At 45.8% G+C, this 23,437-nt stretch overlaps 2 protein-coding genes across 2 annotated transcripts in view; one reads left to right on the forward strand and one right to left on the reverse strand.

Moving 5' to 3' along the window:
- Positions 1–1,827: 1,827 nt before the first annotated feature.
- Positions 1,828–23,177, reverse strand: LOC310670311 (vomeronasal type-2 receptor 26-like). The gene is made up of 4 exons (XM_083425464.1): positions 22,404–23,177; positions 20,669–20,896; positions 3,986–4,112; positions 1,828–3,014 (listed from the first exon to the last, which is right to left on the reverse strand). Exons 1-4 carry the CDS (start codon positions 23,145–23,147, stop codon positions 2,104–2,106), a joined length of 2,010 nt encoding a protein of 669 aa, XP_083281590.1. The 5' UTR covers positions 23,148–23,177; the 3' UTR covers positions 1,828–2,103.
- The window catches only part of LOC310670646 (uncharacterized protein), a 306,280-nt gene continuing 288,155 nt past the window's right edge, over positions 5,313–23,437 (forward strand). Inside the window, exon 1 of the mRNA XM_083426272.1 lies at positions 5,313–5,380. Within this exon, the coding sequence (XP_083282398.1) occupies positions 5,320–5,380 (61 nt within the window). The 5' untranslated portion in view covers positions 5,313–5,319. The remainder of the gene's footprint in view (positions 5,381–23,437) is intronic.

The following is a 23,437-nucleotide window of genomic DNA, read 5'->3' on the forward strand; positions in this document are numbered from 1 at the left end:
ATCCCACAGGTTTCGAATCCTTCCTGTCATTTTATCTAATTCTGCATAGTCCATTAATTCCGACTGCCATTCTTCTTTCGTTGATAGTTCTTCTTGTTTCCATTTCTGTGCCAATAGTACTCTTGCTGCCGTTGTTGATTATGTTCGTATCTTCAGTGTCATGTCCAGAAAGTAAAGCTGGATTATTGTTCCTCACTCCCACCCCCCAGCATTTGTGCTATGGGCTTCTGCAACATGCTATTTTTCTCCCCAGAGCTATTTAAGATCAATACACTATTTAACATCTATATGAAGTCATGGGGTGTGCTCCTGAGGAGTTTGAGATCAAGGGGTCTCCAGTATGCCAATAACACACAGCTCTAGGAATGTGGGCAGTGCTGTGAGCTATTGAGCCTCTTGGGTTTGCCAATCAGAGGGTCGGTGGTTCAAATCCCCATGACGGGGTGAGCTCCCGTTGCTCTGTCCCAGCTTCTGCCAACCTAGCAGTTCAAAAACATACCAGTGCAAGTAAATTAATAGGTACTGCTGTGACGGCAAGGCAAACAGCTTTTCCATGTACTCTGGCTTCCGTCACTGTCCTCCCTTGCGCCAGAAGCAATCTAGTCATGCTGGCCACATGACCCGGAAAGCTGTCTGTGGACAGCTGAAAGCGAGATGAGCGCCGCAACCCCATAGCCGCCTTTGACTGGACTTAACCGTCCAATGGGTCCTTTAAAAGGTAAAGGTACCCCTGCCCGTACGGGCCAGTCGTGTCCGACTCTAGGGTTGTGCACCCATCTCACTCAAGAGGCCGGGGGCCAGCGCTGTCCGAAGACACTTCCGGGTCATGTGGCCAGCATGACAAGCTGCATCTGGCGAGCCAGAGCCGCACACGGAAACGCCGTTTACCTTCCCGCTAGTAAGCGGTCCCTATTTATCTACTTGCACCCAGGGGTGCTTTCGAACTGCTAGGTTGGCAGGCGCTGGGACCGAGCAACGGGAGCGCACCCCGCCACGGGGATTTGAACTGCCGACCTGACGATCGGCAAGTCCTAGGCGCTGAGGTTTTACCCACAGCGCCACCTGCGTCCCTAATGCGTCCTTTACATTTACCTTAATTAATTAGGGTTGGTTCTCAATCTGAGTCTCTGCCTCATCATCCTTCTCTTTATTCCAGCAGGTGGCTGGAGAGAAAGTGAAAGTTGGAGAGAACCAGTGAACATGGAAACCAAAGATTATCAGAACTACAAGAATAAAACTGCTGCTTCCGAAGGCACTCCTTTCCATGGGATTCCAACCGAACAAAGGAATTCACAAAGAAAAGCAGGCAGGCGGGGGCACAAAGGAATCCAGCCCCCTGCCATGGAAAACCTCTTGGCTAGCAAATCAAAACTTGGTGTGCGTCGCAGAACTGGCAGACTATCTATCTATCTATCTATCTATCTATCTATATCTAAACCAGAAAAAGTAGCCATAGCAAAAACGGAGTTAAGTCATAAAGTTTTTAATGGTTTTATCACTTATGCATCTGTTATCCTGGGATGAAGAGCAGGATGTAAATTTAACAGCCACGGTTTAGTAATTTATTATTTATTTATTTCATAAAACACATACACCATATGGTTGTTTTAAAAAACTCAAAGCTATTTGCAAAAAAAAGACGAAACAAGAAAATTATCAACAAGAAAAACCAATATCCATAATTTAAGACTTTCAAGAAGTTAATATAACAGCAGATTAAAAACAGATTAAAACTTCCATCAACTTTCTGTACAGCTGGGTAGCCTCCTCTAAAGAAAAATGGTTTTAGTAGGAGCCAAAAACCGTACAGTGAAGGGAACAGCTTGATCTCAGTTGGCAAGAAGTTCTGAAATGTAGCTGCTCCAACCTAAAATATTGAGTTCTTAAAAATGTGGGATGGGTGTTATGTGGCTGCGGGTTCAAATACATCAATGCTACAGTGGACTTCTATAGACAGAATATGATGACTGGCCTCTCCTGAGGCTGTAGCAGCTTAGAGGAATATGATTACACATAACCTTGAGCATGGTTTTCTTAAATGGCTATCCTCACATTTGCTGTAAGTTGCTTATGGGCCTTATTTCCCCAACGCTAGTGGAAAGATCAGATAGAAGCTTTTGTCTTCATTGTGAGGTGCTCCTTTGTGTTCAGATGAGGCCTCAATATAATAATGTAGCACTTGGGAAGGAAGATGCAGCCCAGAAGCCCAGCACTGGAGGCCAAGATAGAGAAGACTTGCACGGCTACCATGTACTTCCCCTTGGTGCTCAGGTAGGTGGGCACAAAGGACACCCAAACACTGCAGAAGACCAGCATGCTGAAGGTGATCAGCTTGGCTTCATTGAAGGCCCCAGGCAGGTTCCTGGCTAGGAAAGCCACTATGAAGCAGATGGCAGCCAGGAAGCCCATGTAGCCAAGGGCACCATAAAACATGGCAGCAGACCCTTCATTACATTGCAGGATGATCTCTCCAGGCTGGGAGTGCATATCGGATTCTGAGAAAGGGGGAGACAGTCCCAGCCATAGACTGGAGATGACAACTTGGACACAGGAACAGGAAATGACGATGGAGTTGGCCAGACTCTTCCCCAGCCATCTCCTCACTGAGTTCCCTGGCTTGGTGGCCAGGAAGGCCAGAACCACAGTGATGGTTTTTGCCAACACAGAAGAGATAGCAACTGAGAAGATGATGCTGAAGGCCGTTTGTTGGAGAAGGCAGGTCTCTTTTCTTGGCTGGCCAATGAAGAGGAAGGAGGACAAAAAGGAAAGCAGGAGGGAGACGAGGAGGATGTAGGAGAGGTCCCTGTTGTTGGCTTTAACTAGGGGAGTGTCAAGGTATTTGATGAAGATTCCTAACACAATCCCTGTGGTCAAGGACAATAAGAGAGCAAAGGAAGTCAGGAGGATCCCCAAGGAGTCTACATAGGCCAGGAAGGTGATAATCTTGGGCACACATTGACTTCGGTCCTTGTTTGGGTGCTGATTTTCTGGGCATTTCTTGCAATGGTCTGCATCTGAAAAATAAAAAGTGATTTTTCTACCACCAGCACCAATGCTTAGAACAGAACCAGCAGCATGGAGGAGGGGTTGTCATTGTCCATTGTGACATCATCACCATTGCTAGGCAATACAGTCTGCCCTGTATTGTCCATACTTGCTCGCCGTGGCTTTCCAGGATTTCAGACAAGGGTATCGCACATCCCTACGTGGAAATGGCAGGGACTGAATGTGGAGCCTTCTGTAGGCAAACCAGATGCTCTTGTGATGAACCAGGCTGTGGGCCTTTTCGGTAGTGGCACCCACCCTGTGGAATGCCCTCCCATCAGATGTCCAGGAGATGAGTAATTATATAACATTTAGGAAACATCTGAAGGTAGCCCAGTATAGGGAAGCTTTTTAAGGTTTAATGTTTTTATATATGAAGGAAGCCATCCAGAATGGCTGGGGCAACCCAGTCACTGGGCAGGGTACATATATTATTATTATTATTACTATTATTATTATTATTATTATTATTATTATTATTATTATTAAACTTAATATCTTTCCCCCTTTTTAAAAAACCAAACCAAGGCTTTTACCTAGATGCAATTCAGACACATACACATACGAAAGGGGGGGGGGGATAGGAAAAGAAAAAAGAGAAAGATGGGGGAAAAGATCCAGAAAATAAAGAACTTCCGATTCTTCATCTGTTTGCTATAAATAACAATATTCACTTTGTTCACTCTAATATAACACCCAACGAAGCCACTTTCTATAAACAAACATTATCTTATTTTAATTTTTAAATTTTTAATAAATTTTATGAAGGTTTACAGAGAAAAATACAAAGCTTTATATGTAGCATGACTTCACCAGAAAGGTCGTTCCAACGGGGGAAACTGGTGAGCCTAATTAGGTGCCCCGCCAGAGCTTCATGGAATTGATGGTGGGAATTGAAAGTGCCCAAGCCCAAGAGCATCTTTCCTTCAGAGTCGCTCACCTTCCTGAGTGGAGATGGTCCCTTCCGCACAAGGAGCACAAGAGTAGCAGCAAACCGGCTGGCCTTCTTGGATCTCTTTGGCAAATCCAGGGCGGCAGCTTTGGGTGCATCTGGAAAGGGGCACCGTCTGAAAGAAAGGAAGCATCAAGAGGGGAAAAACTTTTTTTGTAGAATATACATTATACCGTATTTTTCGCTCTATAAGATGCACCAGACCATAAGACGCACCTAGTTTCTGGAGCAGGAAAACAAGGGAAAAAATATTCTGAATCTCAGAAGCCAGAACAACAAGAGGGATTGCTGTGCAGCAAAAGCAGCGATCCCTCTTCCTGTTCTGGCTTCTGGGATAGCTGTGCAGCCTGCATTCGCTCCATAAGACGCACACACATTTCCCCTTACTTGTTAGGAGGGAAAAAGTGAGTCTTATAGAGCAAAAAATATGGTAATCGCACGGCTGTGGAACCCATAACTGGCTTTTCTATGCATAGTTAAACTTTGGAACTCTCCCCCACAGGAAGCAATGATGGTCATCAACTTGGACGGAGTACAATGCTATGTTCTGCCTCCACTGTCTGAGGCAATGTGCCTCTGACTCACGGCAGTTGTTGGGAATTGCAGGGGGCCAGAGCGCTGTTGTGCTCAGGCCCTGCCTAGAGGCTTCCCACAAGGTGGCTGGCCACTGGGAGAACAGGGTACTGAAGCAGATGGGCCATATTATTATCTCAGGGGCAACTGTACAGTGGTACCTCGGGTTACATACACTTCAGGTTACATACGCTTCAGGTTAAAGACTCCACTAACCCAGAAATAGTGCTTCAGGTCAAGAACTTTGCTTCAGGATGAGAACAGAAATCGTGCTCTGATGGCGCGGTGGCAGCAGGAGGCCCCATTAGCTAAAGTGGTGCTTCAGGTTAAGTACGGACCTCCGGAACGAATTACAGTAAGTACTTAACCCAAGGTACCACCGTATTGCATAATGGCTTCCCAATAACAACAGCCCTCTGAAAATTAAGGGAGGGGGGAAACCAGCGGCATCGTATGCAAAGCTCAGAAACAGTGTACAAAGTGCATGTACAAAACTGTTGATATTTTCACCCCTCCCACTGACAGAATCTCCTGATCTGATGTTTTGAGAAAGGAGGGGCCGGAAACTGCTCTTCTCCTCTTCCACTCCTGACTGACTGCCTGACTCTGTGTGTGGAGAGAGTCTTATCTACGTAGTGACCAGATGGCTGAGTGGAAGATGTAACACTCATGCAAGCCAGTAGTTCGTTAGTTTGTAGTAGCTATTAGAAATAAAAGGAGTTATGCTTCACAGCCTGTTGTCTTTGTCCATGGAGTTTTCTTGGCAGGGATACTGGAGTGGCTTGCCAGTTCCTCCTCCAGGTGGAACACGTTTGGTCAAAACTCTCCACTATGACCTGTCCATCTTGGGTGCCCTGCTCGGCATAGTTCATAGCTTCTCTGAAAGCCCCTTTGCCACGGCAAGGCAGTGATCCATGTAGGAGGCTATGGTTTCCCCAGTAGTGATGTATGGAAGTGAGAGCTGGACCATAAAGAAGGCTGATCGCCAAAGAATTGATGCTTTTGAATTATGGTGCTGGAGGAGACTCTTGAGTCCCATGGACTGCAAGAAGATCAAACCTATCCATTCTGAAGGAAATCAGCCCTGAGTGCTCGCTGGAAGGACAGATTGTGAAGCTGAGGCTCCAATACTTTGGCCACCTCATGAGAAGAGAAGACTCCCTGGAGAAGACCCAGATGTTGGGAAAGATGGAGGGCACAAGGAGAAGGGGACGACAGAGGACGAGATGGTTGGACAGTGTTCTCGAAGCTACGAACATGAGTTTGACCAAACTGCGGGAGGCAGTGGAAGACAGGAGTGCCTGGCGTGCTCTGGTCCATAGGGTCACAAAGAGTCGGACACGACTAAACGACTAAACAACAACAACAACATGCTTCACAGCTAGCTTCCGCATTATTTATACTCTGCATGAATCTGGTGTTCACAATGCACAGTTGTGAGTCCAGTGCACTGGGTCCTGTTTTCCAGGACTGGAAGGTCTCTGAAAGTGCTACAGTCGCCTAGCCCAGTCGGGGCAGATCCAGTTATTGAGCCCAGTCGCTGATATCGGTTGAAAGGCATATTGACAAAAACTACGGTAGTTCTCAATCCTACCACCCCCACAGAAAATGGCTGGCCCTCCCAGATCTCACCTGGGAGATTTGCTTTCTCCCCCAGTCTCTCACACTGTGGACTCTCCAGTTCCTTGCCTCTCGCCCAGGGCCCTTTCACGATCTAGCTGCCACTTTCATGGCGGTCTGACCACAGGCTCCACTTGGCTGTGCAGAAAGCGCTTTAACTTAGCGGACGTGAGTGCGTGTTAGAGACAGCAAATGGACAAAAAAAAACCCCAAGCCGTTTCCTCTACCTTGTCAAATGGCAAAGGCCACTCCACAGCGCCTGGGTTGATGGTGAATTGTTGGGAATGTTGTCCTCCGACGCTCCCAACTTTCACTCTCCCGTGAGACTTGTTGGGAAACCGCACCCAGTTTATGATGTCGAAGTCGGCTGCCGGCTCCTCCTTCCCATCGACAGAAGTATTATTAGCAAGGTGGGCTTCTCTTAAGAAAGCGATAAACTAGAATGATAGAGGAAACGCCATCATTTGGAAAACATTCAGAAACAGTGTTGGATATCTCTCCCGAAGATCAGGCCCAAAGGAGGGCGCCTGGGAGTGGTTGGGTGCAGTGATACGAAGGAAGGATGTCAAAAATGCCAGAGTGATGAGTTCTAGTGCTTTATTAAAAGAAAAGTATAGACTTGCAGCAAATCAGCCGGTCGGGTCTCTCAACCTTTGTAGACTTAGCATGTACATAACTGCAAGGAGATGGCTTGTCAGCACCCAAGCAAACATTGACCACAAAGTGGCAAAGGTCATTTTCACCAGGACTTCCCATCACTTCGCCTGAGCAGATGAGGGCACAGGTGGCAAATACCCACATCTTGCTGATAGTTCCCCTTTCTGGGCTCAGAGCCCAGCACCCCAAGCCCACAGGTAAGGATCACATGAAAGCAAGCCAGTTAGCTTATACCAAAGCAAGCAAATATATGCACAAAGGAGCGCACTGCTGCAACAACTACCAGTTAATTGTGGGGTTGTCTTGACTGCCAGGATGGCATTTGCAAAGAGAGCTTCAGGAACAGTTCAACTTTGGTTCAACACAATATCTCAGCCCTGCTCCCTGTGAGCTCCAGGGCTGCCATATTTCGAAGGGCAAAAAAAGAGGACACATTTGATGACATCTGCTTTTAACTATGGATCTCTATGGTGACTCTACCCATGAAAAAGAGGACATGTCCTGCAAAAAGAGGACATATGTCATATTCCTACGACTGGAGTTCACCTTACTGGGGTTAACACTCCACCCCACTCCCAGTTGTTATATATTTATTTATTGCATTTATAAGGCTTCTTACGCATCCTTCGCTAATAATAATAATAATAATAATAAATTTTATTTATATCCCACCCTCCCCAGCCGAAGCCGGGCTCAGGGCGGCTAACAACAATCAAATAATCAAACAATCAAATAATCCAACATTCTAAAAACATTTCATTATAAAAATTAATTAAAATCAAGTTAATGGCAACCGTTAAGCAAAATTCTGTACAGGTTGCCAGAGGAGGGAGTCAGGCTGGGCCCTGACCAAAGGCCTGGTGGAACAGCTCTGTCTTGCAGGCCCTGCGGAAAGATGTCAGGTCCCGCAGGGCCCTAGTCTCTTGTGACAGAGCGTTCCACCAGATTGGAGCTGCAGCCGAGAAAGCCCTAGCTCTAGTTGAGGCCAGCCTAAAGACTGAGGATAGATAAAATGAAGTGCTTATTCATGCAGTGCATAGTTAACCTGTGGAACTCTCTCCCACAGTGATGTTCAACAACTTGGATGTCTTTAAAAGAGGATTTATGCTGCATTCTTTTTTGTTAGGAGAAATGGCTGGCAAAGATGTGTACATGGGTCAAAGATGCATGCATAAATTTGCACACAAGTGCAGAAGAATTTTTGTGAGGGTTTTAAAAAAACAAACAAACAAAAATAACTCAGAAATTGCTTAGAAATCCGGAGGAATGAATTCAGGGTTGTGGTAGAGGGAAGAAGCTGAAATGGACATTTCCATCCCTACCTGCCATGGATGCAGCCTTTGAAGTTCCAACCTAGCGCCTTCCCCTGTGACCTTGTGCTTGGATCTCTGTGAATAAACAGCATTCAAAGCATGGGCCAGGACCTGGACAATGTCGTGGTTCCTGTAGCTGTCTTGGGTCAGGATCCTTTCACGCTCACGTTGTGGCAGGAGATCCATTTCCTCATGCACTGTGCATCTTGTCCAGCCTTTCACAGACAGCTCATGCTTGGAGCAGTCAAATGCGCTCTTCCAAAGTGACTCGAGAAAGGAGGAATATGGTTCGTAGAAGTCTTGTTTCACCTGCTTGCTTGTCTTCGTGAATGAGAGCGAGCCGAGAATGTGCCGGAACAAGGCAAAATCATAATACAAGATCACGTTGATGTCCTGCACAGCTGTGGTGATCCACACTTTAACCGCAGCTGCTGTCAGCTTCTCTTCCAGGATTTGTTGCACAGTGACAACAGGACCAAAAGCAAAGCCAGAGTCTGCATAGCAAACAAATACATTGACTCGTCTCCACATGTCTGGAGAGTCACTCTGGAACCATGTTTCATACGGCCTTTTGGAGAAGGCAACGCAGATGTTGCTCCCGATGAGCTGAGATGTCAAAGCCCTCCTGAACCTTTCTCCGTTGTCATTGTCTGGGGTAAAGAGGCCGACCCACATCCACCCGAAATGCAGGAGCAGTTTGACAATCCCCAGGCACTGGGCTTCTTCGTTTTGGAACATCCGGTAGACAAAAGGGAACTGGGTTTTGTCATCAAGAGCAAAGCCATAGCTGAGCTAAGGAGGAAAGAGGAAAAGACAAGTGTCATCATGATAACAGTCCACTGTCTCTCAAGACAGATGGGTGACAACAACAACATTCTGGTGCGTGTGTGTACAGAGATGGTTTTATTGTATTATGTTTATGGTGATTCACCTGCCCTTCACCCTTCACTTCCCAGATTACAATGATTTAAAATGCAGTTTTAAAAATTACAATCATCCTGAAAATATACATCTCAAGTTTCAAGTTTGCATCTTTTCTATTTTATCTCTATAAAGGGAGATTTCATCCACCCCCAAGCTCTTGTTTTGGGGGGCACCCTCAATTGTGGTGGAATCTCGAGAATGGGCTTCAAGAAAAGGCTCGTTCTTGATTTACTCAGAGAGTAAATACCTGTGGGATTTTGTACATGCTCAGCATGGTTGAAATCTGTCTGGAGATGTCCGAATTGGCCCCTTCAAGAACAGCCAGCAGGTTATTCCGTTTCCCACACTGGTAGTTTGGGATGTTGCTGCTTTCGCCACCCGCAGGGATGTCTATCATGGCATCAGAAGTGATTCTTTCATCGAAAAGGTTCTCATAGAAGCTGTATCCCAGCGTCACGTTGGGTAAGAGCTTGGGGTTCTGGTTGACCTCACGAATGGCGATCAGGAAGGAGAAGACATGCCAGTACCTCGTTACGGACACTCTGCAAATGATTCACCCAAACTGGACAAATGAGCATTAAAGTGGCAAATGGTGTTCAGCAAGCATAAAGAAACAAATTTAAATTAACACAAAAACAGAGAACGAGCTCTCACAGAGTCCTCTCTCAAAGGTAGCTCTTAACCCTTGTCATTAACAGAAAGTGGTGGACCCTCCCAGTTCTCAGCTGGGAGCTTTCCTTCTTCTCCCAGTCTCTCACCCTGGGAGATCTTCCTTGCCTCTCACACAGGGTCTATCAATCCCTCAGCCCCCTAATGTGTGTGTGTTGTGTGTGACCCTTGGATCCCAACAATGGCCCAGAGCAGAGGACACTGAAGTTGAAGGGAAAGCTTAAAAGGGAGGGGAAAGGAAGAAAAGAAAGGGGGGAAAATACTTTTCCATCTGTCAGTTGCATAAAAGAATTTATTCAAAACATTCATTCTGGGACTTACGCTATAGTCTTAGACAATGGAGGTTTGGAAAACAGGAATGGTTCAAAGAAACCCCTTTTTGGAGACAGGACTCCGCCAATGAGGTGGTCTCCTGGCATGTAGTAATTCACAGCTTCGTTTTCATCTGGGATCAGATTTATGGGGCATTTTGCCTTTGCTTCCCCATAGACATCGCGGGGCATTAGCAGGAGCAGCAGAATGAGGATGATCATGTTGGCTCTGCCTGCTACCTCCCCTGAGACTGCCCTCAACTGCAGGGTCTTCACTCAGCCAGGAGCCCAGCTAGAAATTCAGAGACCAAGTGTATGATGGTAGGATCAGGAACCTGGATAAATGCCTTATACCAAATCTGTTCATTTACATCACTACTGCCTATTCTGACTGGCAGTCAGCTCTACGGGCTTTCAGGCAGAGGGTCTCTCCCCAGAGGTACCTGGAAATGCCAGGGATTGAACCTGCGACCTTCTGCATGCAAAGCAGATGCTCTGCCTCTGAGCTGCAGCTCTCTTCTCGCTCCAACAGAGTCTGCAGCCCTGCAACTACCCTAAACCTCCACCCAGGCTCTCAGTGGCAAACGACCCCTTTATGCACCAACTTTGCACCAATTTCCCTGGGGCTCTGTTCAAGATGTGACTTGATTCTGCTTTTCGTTGCTGTTGGACTCGAAGGCAGGGAAACAACCATGGAGTGTTGCAGAGAGCGAGAGAATAAATCACAGTGATTTTGATAATTACAAGGGGGGGGAGAGAATCACCGCCAGCACCTCTGCGACAACCTGGACTCTGTGGCTCCAACTACAGGTGGCACAAGTGGAGAGGAACATGTTTGCGCCAAACCACACAGAATTGATAGTGATAATAATAATAATAATATTAATTAATTAATTAATTAATTAATAAAAACACCAGACATTAAAAACTTTCCTAAACAGGGCTGAATCGTAAGAGTTGGAAAGGACCCCATGGAACTTCTAGTCCAAACTCCCCCCCCCCCCCCCCGTGCAATGCGGGGACCTCAGCTTAAGCATCCATGACAGATTAATTTAATTTATTATTTATACCCCACCCTTCTGGCTGGGTTTCCCCCAGCCACTCTCGGAGGCTTCCAACAGAATATTAAAATACAATAACCTATTAAACATTGAAAGCTTCCCTAAACAGGTCTGCCTTCAGATGTCTTTTAAAAGTCTTGTAGTTCTTGTTCTCTTTGACATCTGAAGGGAGGGCGTTCCACAGGGCGGGTGCCACTACCGAGAAGGCCCTCTGCCTGGTTCCCTGTAACTTGGCTTCTCGCAGTGAGGGAACTGCCAGAAGGCCCTCGGCGCTGGACCTCAGTGTCTGGGCTGAATGATGAGGGTGGAGACACACTTTCAGCTTTAGCAAAAGCAAAAGCCGGGAGGTGCAGAGAGAAGGGAATGTAGGGGGGCACACCAGCCCCGACCCGCATAATCAACCCCATGCATGCGCACCATTTGAATGGCAATGCCCATCAACTTCAGGGTAGGGGTGGTGAGGCTGTCCCCTCAAATTTTTTATTGGAGGAGGGCAGAGACCCCTCAGCCTCTAGGAGTTGGCTCCTGTTGGGGAAAGCAAAGGGGGGGGGTTGCAGCGAATGACGGGTGGGGGATCCAAAAGGACCCACACACACCTGATGCCTGGAGCGCGGAAAGAGCTTCAGTGATTATGGGACCCTTACTAAATATCAGAGAATCCACACGGGAGAAGCCATACAAGTGTATGGAATGTGGAAAGGGCTTTGTGGAGGCCCATGGTCTCAGTTTTCATCTGAGAACTCCCCCAGGGGAGAAGCCGTTTACATGTGAGGAATGTGGAAAGAGTTTCTGTTTGTCGTCGCAACTTAAGGTTCAACGGCGCATCCACACAGGGGAGAAACCGTAGGAATGCAAAGTTTGTGGGAAATGCTTCCCTGTAGGCGGAAACCTTAAAGTGCACCAAAGAAGCCACACAGAACCATCCATATAAGTGTGTGGAAAGAGCCTCCATGGACGTGTCCAGAGGAGGGCAACCAAAATGGTCAAAGGCCTGGAAACGATGCCTTATGAGGAACGGCTAAGGGAGCTGGGCATGTTTAGCCTGGAGAAGAGGAGGTTAAGGGGTGATATGATAGCCATGTTCAAATATATAAAAGGATGTCACATAGAGGAGGGAGAAAGGTTGTTTTCTGCTGCTCCAGAGAAGCAGACACGGAGCAATGGATCCAAACTACAAGAAAGAAGATTCCACCTAAACATTAGGAAGAACTTCCTGACAGTAAGAGCTGTTCGACAGTGGAATTTGCTGCCAAGGAGTGTGGTGGAGACTCCTTCTTTGGAGGTCTTTAAGCAGAGGCTTGACAACCACATGTCAGGAGTGCTCTGATGGTGTTTCCTGCTTGGCAGGGGGTTGGACTCGATGGCCCTTGTGGTCTCTTCCAACTCTATGATTCTATGACCCAACTGTCTTCACATTGAAGAAGCCATGAATTGGCTCATTTGCAGAATTTATGGAGCACGAAAGAACCCAGCACATGAAGCGTGGATTAAAGTTTCGGTGATAAATAGAGAAACTCCCAGAAGGATGTGAGCTTAGAATCATGAAATGAATTTCAGTAGGGACAAATGTAAGCTCAGGCAGGAATAACTAGCTCCACATGTATAAGTGTATAAGACACTTAGCTAGCCAGTAGTACTTGTGAAAAGGATCTAGCGGTCTTAGTTGAACCTGCCGTGATTAGAAATTGAATGCTGTGAGCACAACAGCCTGTCACAGAAGTACTCACAGAAGGGGGGGGGCAACGGTGAAGGGGCAATGAGGGATCAGTTCTGGCACCCTTTTTTCTAGAGAAAAAGTGCTGGTACCGCTCTTGGTCGCCCTCTTCTGCAAATATAATGTTCTTAAATTGTGGTGCCGAGAACTGGACACAACATTCTAGGTGTGGTCTGACCAAGGCTGAATAGGACCGCTCTATTTAGCCTCTGTCAGCAGACACATGGAATACTGTGTGCAGTTCTGGGCACCACAATTTAAGAAGATTGTATGTGCAGAGAATCATAGAATAGAATCATAGAATCACAGAGTTGGAAGAGACCACAAGGGCCATCGAGTCCAACCCCCTGCCAAGCAGGAACCACCATCAGACCACTCCTGACATATGGTTGTCAAGCCTCTGCTTAAAGACCTCCAAAGAAGGAGACTCTACCACACTCCTTGGCAGCAAATTCCACTGAAGGGGGACCCAAGATGATCAAGGGTCTGGAAACCGAGCCTTATGAGGAACAGTTGAAGGAGTTGGGTGCGTTTAGCCTGGAAAAGAGGAAACTGAGAGGAGATGTGATAGAGTACCTTCAAATATCTAAAGGTCTGTCCCATGGAAGATGGAGCAAGCTTGGTTTCTCCTGCTCTGGAAGGTAGGATCAGATCCAATGGATTCAAGTTCCAAGGCAGGAGATTCTGACTAAATGTCAGGAAGAACTTTCCAACAGTAAGAGATGTTTGACAGTGGAACGGACTCCCTCACCTCGGAAGATTGTGGACTCTCCTTCCTTGGAGTGTTGGGCAGCCACCTGTCATGAATGAGTTAAGATTCTCCCATTGCAGGGGTTTGGACTAGATTACCATCCAGGCCCTTCCAACTCTACGATTCCCCGATCGCCTGAACGAACGTAGTCCACGAACCATGGAAAAAAGTTTCAGTGATAAACAGAAATCCTACTAGAGAAGAAGAAATATTCAGCAGGATGTTAGCGTAGAAAATGATTGTTCAGGTAGAAAGCTCATCATAGGGACATCAGAGTAGATAGAAAAGATACTTTACTTATACATCGCTTTTTAAAAGATGTACTTTAAATACTTCATAGAATCATAGAATAGAATCATAGAATCATAGAGTTGGAAGAGACCACAAGGGCCATCGAGTCCAACCCCCTGCCAAGCAGGAAACACCATCAGAGCACTCCTGACATATGGTTGTCAAGCCTCTGCTTAAAGACCTCCAAAGAAGGAGACTCCACCACACTCCTTGGCAGCAAATTCCGCTGTCGAACAGCTCTTACTGTCAGGAAGTTCTTCCTCATGTTTAGGTGGAATCTTCTTTCTTGTAGTTTGGATCCATTGCTCCGTCTCCGCTTCTCTGGAGCAGCAGAAAACAACCTTTCTCCCTCCTCTATATGACATCCTTTTATATATTTGAACATGGCTATCATATCACCCCTTAACCTCCTCTTCTCCAGGCTAAACATGCCCAGCTCCCTTAGCCGTTCCTCATAAGGCATCGTTTCCAGGCCTTTGACCATTTTGGTTGCCCTCCTCTGGATACGTTGACTTCATCGTTGATTCCCCACCCCCTCCTTTTCCTTCCAAGCTGTTGCTGTTAGAGATGCATTATATGTTACAGCTGTATGGGAGATAGGCAGGTCATAACTTAAGTTATGAAACTCTGTATTTTAGTAAGCATTTTTTCTTATGCAGGTGGGGAACATCATGAGCGCAATAGATTGACGTGCGTGTGCAACCCACACGTCGCTTTTGGCCCTAGAAGACCCGGGGGGGGGGCGTGAAATGGGCTTTTGCGTGTCTGCTGCTGTGCGATGGCCCAGAATGCAACCCCCGTGCAAACAGCAAGTTGCCTGTATTAAAATTGTGTTGTATTGCAGAAATAAAGTTCTGTTTGGTGGGGATGACTGCGTTCTACGTGGGGCTACCTTTGAAGGTGACCCAGAAACTGCGATTAATCCAGAATGTGGCAGCTGGACTGGTGACTGGGAGTGGCCGCCGGGACCACATAACACCGGACCTGAGAGATCTGCATTGGCTCCCAGTACGTTTCCAAGCACAATTCAAAGTGTTGGTGCTGACCTTGAAAGCCCGAAACGGCCTTGGTCCTGTATACCTGAAGGAGCGTCTCCACCCCCATCGTTCAGCCTGGACACTGAGATCCAGCGCCGAGGGCCTTCTGGCAGTTCCCTCATTGCGAGAAGTGAGGTTACAGGGAACCAGACAGAGGGCCTTCTCGGTAGTGGCGCCCGCCCTGTGGAACGCCCTCCCTTCAGATGTCAAAGAGAACAACAAGTACCATACTTTTAGAAGACATCTGAAGGCAGCCCTGTTTAGGGAAGTTTTTAATATTTAATGCTGTATTGTTTTTAAAATTTGATTGGAAGCCACCCAGAGTGGCTAGGGAAACTAAGCCAGATGGGCGGGGTATATATAAATTATTATTATTATTATTATTATTATTATTATTATTATTATTATTACTTAGAGTTCTTTGTAAACCTCGGAGAATGCACAAGGAGACAAAGCTTCTGTGATAATTCAGATGGTGCGGAAGGTTCAGTTAGTGGAGAATGTGTCTGGTAAGGGGGAAGATGGCCTTGGGGATGTGGAGATCCAAGCATGTCAGCGTGATCTCAGGACTGCAATACCTCAAGGACAGCCTCTTCCCATATAAACCTACCGGGACCCTGAGATCATCTTCTGCAGCCTCCTTCGTGTGCCTCCTCCTCAAGAGGTCCGTAGGGCAGCAACACAAGAACGGGGCCTTCTCTGCAGTGGCTCCCTGTCTGTGGAATGCTCTTGCCAGGGAGGTTTGCCTGGTGCCTTCATTATTCACCTTTAGGCACCGGGCAAAAACCTTCCTCTTTAACCAGGCCTTTGGTTGACCTGATTGAGATCGTATACCCTTTTAAAATGTGGCTTCTTTCGGGGGGTGGGTGTTATTGGGTTGTTTTTATTCTGGTTATATATGTTGTGATCTTTTCTGTGAACTCCACTGAGAACTCTATGTATACAACGGTAAATAAACTCAATAAATAATATATAATAAGAATAAGAATCTCCTTGTAAAGGGAGTGGGTTTCATGAGTTCACAGTGTTCAGATGTAGGTACTCTATGTAGAGCTTGTATATATTTGCATACATTCTAATATATATTGGTTCAGACCCTATCGAAGGTGCATTGCTATTTAAAGTCCAAGCTGACCTTTCCACCCTATGCTGGCCCATGTCAAAACAGGGCGGCTGCTTCTCTGTGTTCTTGCAAACATGTTTTCTCCAGCTCTGCATCTGCTCCTCAAGCCACAGAGAGACTCCAGAAGGTTGCCAGGGCGATGCTTCCCCGCCTCATAAATATTATTATTTTTCCCGGGGATTTCTCCAGGGATTTCTCCAGAAATTCATAATTTCTCGCGCTGAGTCTGAAAAGTTTGGTGCATAAAATGTCCCCTGTCTTGTCAATTCCCTAAACAGCTGCAGATGGTGAGAGGGATAGAGGAAAAAGCCTACATCACAAATGAAAAGTGGCTAGTGTGTTAACTTCTTTCCCTCGTTCTTTTAGGACATCCCAAACGGGCTAGTTTTAAATGTCACCACAAACATATTTTTGAGGGTGGCAGGTTGTGCACAACCATCTCAGCCCCCTGCAATCCCAAGGGATGTGTTAGAGCCCCCCAACCTTCCAGGTGGCCCCTGAAATCCTATTTTGGTTTAAGAGAGGGATGAAGCTAATATTGTTTTCAGGGTGGGTTGCTTGAACCCCCTATGTGAATTTCCTGTTGTTCTTGGTCACAAGGAATGGGTTTCAAGTCCCCCTGCCCTTTGTGGCCCCTTCAGCCCCCATTTTGGATTAAGGGCCAAATGAACCTGAACGTTTTGCTTGGGATGGGCTGTGAGCACTCAACACAGCCAACTCACCAATTCTTTTCTTTTAATAGTTTTTATTTGATTTTGCAAGTATAAGATTATAACAATACAACCATACACATCTATATTTAAAGATCTCTCCAAATCTTTGGACTTCTCACCTTCCTCTCCATGGGTTTTCAACTGCATACTGTTCAATAGTCCATATTTTACATCACTCCATTTTCTCCATAGCAATTGCTACATTACAAGTGTTATTGCAATCCTGCTAATGTTTTCATCTGCTTACAGTGGTCATCAACTCATCAGTTCTGATCAGGAGGAATGGGTTTTGATTTCCCCCAATCTTCCACATGCTCCCTGAAACTCCCCCCTTTTCTAAAGTTAAGGGTCCAGTGGAGCTAACCATTTTTGTGGGTTTCATGCTCTATATAAGCGTGGTCTGTTGCATGTCCCCACAGCCATCTATGGGTCCCAGAAACACAAGGGTCCTGAACACAAGGATCATAAAGTTCCCACACCACTTTGATTGCGCTACGCACCCTGATTGCTTCTTGGTGTCTGCAGTACGGATGGCTCCCGCCTCCCGTGATTCTCCAATACAGTTTTGGAAGTTCCAGGCAGCTGTAAAAGTTCTAAACAGTTCTATAAAGTTTATAAAAGTGAAATCTTAGTCTGCTTCAACAGAAGTATAGTGTCCAGATCAAGGGACGTAATAGTCCCACTCTATTCTGCCTTGGTCAGACCACACCTGTGTCCAGTTCTGGGCACCATAAATTAAGGAAGATATTGATGAGTTGGCAGGTATGGGGTGAAGGGTGACCAAGATGACCAAGGGCCAGGGAGGAATGGGGGAGACCCCCTCTCCATCTGACCCTCCCAGGGAGGAGGAAGAGGAAGACAGTATAAAGGGAAGTCACAGTTCAGAGGCAGATGAGGATAAAAGTTGGGAAATCATGGGAGAGCCAGAGCAACATCTGGCTGACACATCATTAGAAACCATTCTAGACCCACCATCTTCCAGAACCCAGCGAGCCTAAAAAGTATTTTTTTTCATTGTTTTTCTTTTATAACTATAAAATATCTAATAAATATTTTTTTTTAAAAAAAAAAGTAGGAGAGCAAAGAGCTCAAAGACAGAGGGCACTTAGCAGCACCCGCAGAGGAGGTGATGATGAATGAGGAAGTGAGAGAGCCGGGGGCTGGAGTTCACTTGGAGAAATAACAGGAGTGACAGTGGACATCCTTGTTCCGTTCCAAGAATAATTACAAAATGTGAATTCCCTGTGATCTATGTGATCTATATCTTCCAAAGTATTAACAAATTTTCAGCCAAATCCAAATTTCATAACTACTTTCATTAAGTTGGTTGGTCCTACATGATCAAATGAGGGTAATGATTTCTTAAATTGAAACATCAATTTTCAAGAACATCACTTCTCTACCTTCTTGAAAAATAGTATTTTAAGAATCAGATGCTATCTTTAGTTTTTGCTGTCAAGTGCTCCTTTGCGTTCAGATCAGGTCTCAGCAAAATAATGTAGCATTTGGGAATGAAGATGCAGCCCAGGAGCCCAGCACTGGAGGCCAAGATGGAGAAAACCTGAACGGCTACCATGTATTTCCCCTTGGTGCTCAGGTAGGTGGGCACAAAGGACACCCAAACACTGCAGAAGACCAGCATGCTGAAGGTGATCAGCTTGGCTTCATTGAAGGCCCCAGGCAGCTTCCTGGCTAGGAAAGCCACCATGAAGCAGATGGCTGCCAAGAAGCCCATGTAGCCAAGGGCACTATAGAACATGACCACAGACCCTTCGTTGCATTGCAGGATGATCTCCCCAGGCTGGGAGTGCATGTCAGAGTCTGGGAATGGTGGTGAGATTCCCAGCCAGATCATGCAGATGACAACTTGGACACAGGAACAGGAAATGACAATGGAGTTGGCCAGACTCTTCCCCAGCCATCTCCTCACTGAGTTCCCTGGCTTGGTGGCCAGGAAGGCCAGAACCACAGTGATGGTTTTTGCCAACACAGAAGAAACAGCAACAGAGAAGATGATGCTGAAGGCCGTTTGTCGGAGAAGGCAGGTCCCTTTCCTTGGCCTCCCAATGAACAGGAAGGAGGACAAAAAGGAAAGCAGGAGGGAGACAAGGAGGATGTAGGAGAGGTCCCGGTTGTTGGCTTTGACTATGGGAGTTTCGTTGTATTTAATAAAGATTCCTAAAACAAAGCTTGTGGCTAAGGACCCCAGTAGGGCAAGGGAAAGTAGGACAACCCCCAGAGATTCTTCATAGGCTAGGAAGGTGATATACTTGAACACACATTGATCTCGGTTCATGTTTGGATGCTGATTTTCTGGGCATTTTTTGCAATGGTCTGCATCTGCAAGAGAAAGAGAGAGAGAGAAAAAAAAAGAGTAATGTCTACTACTCTGGAATCAGCCAAGCCCTGAGCAGTATCTAGCCTCTGGGGAGGGATTCAGTTGTAGACCAAGTCAGTCTGAGACAGCCGCAGATCACTACAGGTATTTAATCAGCTCTACCCCAAAGAAATTTGGAATGGATTCCAGGGCTAGAGATCCCCAGCTTGGCCTCTGGCAGGTTGGGCTGCTTGGAGCCCCCTATACCAGGGCCAAAAGGAGGATCAGGAGTCTGTGCAGAAGTCTAATATCTACCCCAGGTCCAAAACAATCTCCCTCCTTAAGGACCCCGGAACAGTTAAGTCTAGTCAAAGACAACTAAGGGATGCAGCATTCATCTCGCTTCAGGCCGAGGGAGCCGGTGTTTATCCACAAACAGCTTTCTGGGTCATGTGGCCAGCATGACTAAACCGCTTCTGGTGCAAAGGGACACCATGACGAATGCCAGAGCACATGGAAACACCATTTACCTTCCCGCTGCAGTGACACCTATCCATCTAATTGCACTGGTGTGCTTTCGAACTGCTAGGATGGAAGAAGCTCAGAGAGAAACGGGACCTCAGCCCGTCACGTGGTTTCAAACTGCTGACCCTTCGATCAGCAAGACCAAGAGGCTCTGTGGTTTAGTCCTCCCTCCTTCACATTTGATCAAAGGTATTTTTTGGAGTAAGGATGAGTAGGAGGGCTAAGAAGTGGGAAATGGGTGGGCAGCCATTTAGTGATTGACATGTTTATATCCTCCTTTCCCAATCAGCTTACTATATTTATATATATGATGATGATGATACATTTTAGAACAATATCATAAACTATAATCATAAAAAGAGATTGATGATGATGATGATTTTAATCACCCGGTTCACTCCCACACATGAAGCATACCAGCCTTGTCCTGCCCAGAAATGGTTTTGAGAGATTCCTGACTGAACCCTTCTCTCTTCCCCAAGGCCAGCCTTTCCCTTGGAGTCACCCACCTTCCTGAGCGGAGATGGTCCCTTCTGCACAGGGAAGACATTCATAACAGCAAAGAGGCTTCCCTTCCTGAATCACCTTGACGGATCCAGGGCGACAGCTTTCCACACACCTGGAAGTAGGAAGGGTCTAGGCACAGAGACGAAGAGCGTCAATGAGGATTGTTCTTTGAGGCATAGTATCTGCTGTAGCATCTAGACTATAGCTTGAAACTAAGCATTTCCCATCACTGTCCATTACATGAATTATTCATGATTAAATTCAGAAAAAAACAAAGGACCTCCATTAAATAAAGTTCTGTATATGGGCCATGAGCTATTCACTACTAATAAAATTCATGTAAGAACCGAAAAGCAAGGAACCCCCTTTTCCCCAGACACACAGTTTAGCAGGAAGCCTCCTTTGGCACCCAGCTGAGCAGAGGAGCTGTAGGATCTATCTGGAACAACAGCCCAGTGCTGGAGTTGACAGGCAACTGAGGGCAGCAGCCCACAGAACAGGGAGCGCTTATTAGAGCTCAAGAAAAGACAGCAAAATGACAGGCATGATTCCCACTCCCCGTCACCTGATTGAGCCACTTGGGCCACACAATGGCCTCCTGGTCGATGGTGCACTTCAGGTCTGGGGATCCCTGTCTGTCGATACTCCCAAACTTCACTCTGAGGACGGATTTATTGGGGAACACCACCCAGTTCACAATGTCCAAGTCGGCTGCCAGCTCCCCGTTCTCATCCAAATACACTCTGTCCATGGAAGAATTGTAGAACTGGGTGTTTCCTAGGAAAGGGTGGAGCTGGAACAGAAGCAAAGATGAGAGCATTTAGAATAAAGGGAAGCATAGGCCCCTGTTTTGCTAGCCCAGAAATGGAAAGTCAGCGAGGTCCCAGCTAAAGAGGATTGGCAGCTTAAGTGGACAGAATATGCAGAAATTGGAGATTTAGCGTGCAGAATAAGAGAGCAAGAAGAAGATACAATGAAAGAAGAGTGGAAAGCATTTATTGAATATAGGGAAAATAACTGTATGCAGCTGAAAATGGTGGCAGCATTAAGATAAACTCAACCACATAAATAATGTTTGATGGATGTAAAAGTAGAAAACTGATTTGAATGGTTATAACAAAATATAAGGGATGTATAAATGAACCATGGAAAGAGAAGAAGGGAAGTCATCGGATATTTCAGAGTTTGTAAAATGTTTATTTGGAATTGTTAGATTGAAAATTTAATAAAAATTATCTAATAATAATAATAATAATAATAATGGAAGCATACTGACAATCCACTTCCCCTTTGCTTAGGGCTGGTTGCAGACTCAAATAGTCATGGAGGGATCTTGTCACTTTTGGTTCATACTGTTTTCTCTCACACACCCCAATCTTAAATTCAGTTCTCCACATCTCTGACGCATTTTTTAAATAATAATAGTAATAGAAACTCATCAGAATTCTTCAGCGTTTCTGTGTGATTTTCTCCTAGTAAGCATGTTTTTGAAGGATGCTGCCCCCTTGGATTGTTTCAGAAAGAGTGAATTAGGTTCGCTTTTCCTTTCAAGGCAACCTGAATGAAATCTCCAATATGGGCTTCAGCAGGGAAAGGCAGGAGCTTGGTGGAGGGAGCAGAGAGCCAGAGCAGAGTCAAGCGGGTGTCAAAGGAATAGAGACTAGAGACAGCCTGATCAATGTCATCTCCCCTGCCAAAAATAATTCCAACTTGCGGGGAAAGGAGAATTGGATACATGATGGGAGCAGTTGCTCGGGGGGCTGTGCAATGAGGCAAGAATAAGAATAGCAAACAGAAATGAAAAATGTATATGTATTTAGGAAGGTTTAAAATGGAAAATGGGTAATGTGTTTTGCAAACTTTGGGATTTTTCCATAGTAGTTTTTTTTCCTAAAGGGCTCTGGGCTCTTGCTGAGATTAAGATTAACTAACTGGTTTAACATGTGAGTGTTGTAACCTTAGATCATGTGATGAAGGTATTGGATTGCAATATCTCCTTTTTTAAGGGAGTTGCCTTTTTGTCTTTGGCTCCAAAACTCAATAGAGTTTTGTAAAGGAAGCTCTCCAGAAGATAAAGCAAACAGCCTGGAGGCTGGAAGGCAGGAGAAAGAGAAAGATGGAGAGAGAGAGAGAGAGAGAGAGAGAGAGAGAGAGAGAGAGAGAGAGAGAAAGTAATATCTAAATGAATGCTTCCAGTTCTTATGCTTCCAATCATTTCAAACTGCACAATATTCAATATCTGCAACACTACAATCGATTGTCATGTTCAGTTGAGATGTCTATGAAGGGAAAGAAAATACCTGCCATGGTTGTAGCCTTTGAAGTCCCATTCTCTCAGTTCCCCTCTGCTTAGATTTAGATGAATATGCAGCATTTAAGGCACGAGCCACGGCTTGCACAGTGTTGTAGATCATGTAGCTGTCTAGAGAGAGGATTCTTTCCAGATCTTCTTGGGGAAGCCTCTCCAGTTTCTCTCTCTCTCTGCATCTTGTCCGGCCTTTCACTGAGAATGCATGCTTTGAATAGAAACAATTAAAAGCATCCTCCCAAAACTTCTTAATACCATAGAAAAAGGGTAGAAAATCACCGTATTTTGCCCCTTTACTTGTCTCAGTGAAGAAGGAAAATATACCATGGATGTGTTGGAAAGATATGTCATTATACATCAGTTCCAGGGCGACATCCCACAAAACTGTTGTAATGAAGATTTTCCCAACAATGGATTTCATCCCTATGTCAAAAAACTGTTGTATGATGAGTAGTCCATCTAAGAAATAAGTCATTTCCCCGTAGTAAACAAATACATGCACTTGCCTCCACTTGCGGAATGGAAGACGAGGAATGTCTACTACATTTGTATGCAGTCCTTGGATGCTTTGTGAGATGACAACACAGACACCGCTCTTGATGAGCACGGGTGTCAAGCTCTTCAGGAACCTCTCTCCATTGTCGGTGTCTGGTGCAAGGAGGCCAATCAACGTCCATCGGAAGTGCTGGAGCAGCTTGACAATCCCTGGGTACAGGGCTTCTTCTTTGGGGACCATCCGGTAGAAAAAAGGGAAATGCCTCTTATCATACAGAACATGAGAGACAAAAGCATAAGTGACCTAGGAAGAGAAGGAAGATTTGGATCTTGTTTGATTTCAGATCAAAGCCTAAATATTTCTAAGCCCAACATGAGATTGGGAAGGTCTTAGGAAGGAGGAAGGTCTATTGCAAGGACCCTTTGGTGGGAACAGTGATTTCCTTGAAGGTTGTGGCAGCCGTAAAGAAGGCAAATTTGATGCTAGGGATCAACAGGAGGGTAGCTGAAAATAAGACTGCCAATATCATA

This window comes from Podarcis tiliguerta (assembly GCF_965153285.1).
Source record: "Podarcis tiliguerta genome assembly, chromosome: 2".
NCBI lineage: Eukaryota > Metazoa > Chordata > Lepidosauria > Squamata > Lacertidae > Podarcis > Podarcis tiliguerta.

Coding starts and splice junctions, on each gene's coding strand:
- LOC310670311 (XM_083425464.1), bottom strand. CDS start 23,147: ATGGTCCCCAAAGAAGAAGCCCTGTACCCAGGGATTGTCAAGCTGCTC. Junction 20,897..22,403: donor AAAGGCTACAACCATGGCAG/GTATTTTCTTTC, acceptor CTTCTGTTCCAG/CTCCACCCTTTCCTAGGAAA. Junction 4,113..20,668: donor GGCCCAAGTGGCTCAATCAG/GTGACGGGGAGT, acceptor CCTTTCTTTCAG/ACGGTGCCCCTTTCCAGATG.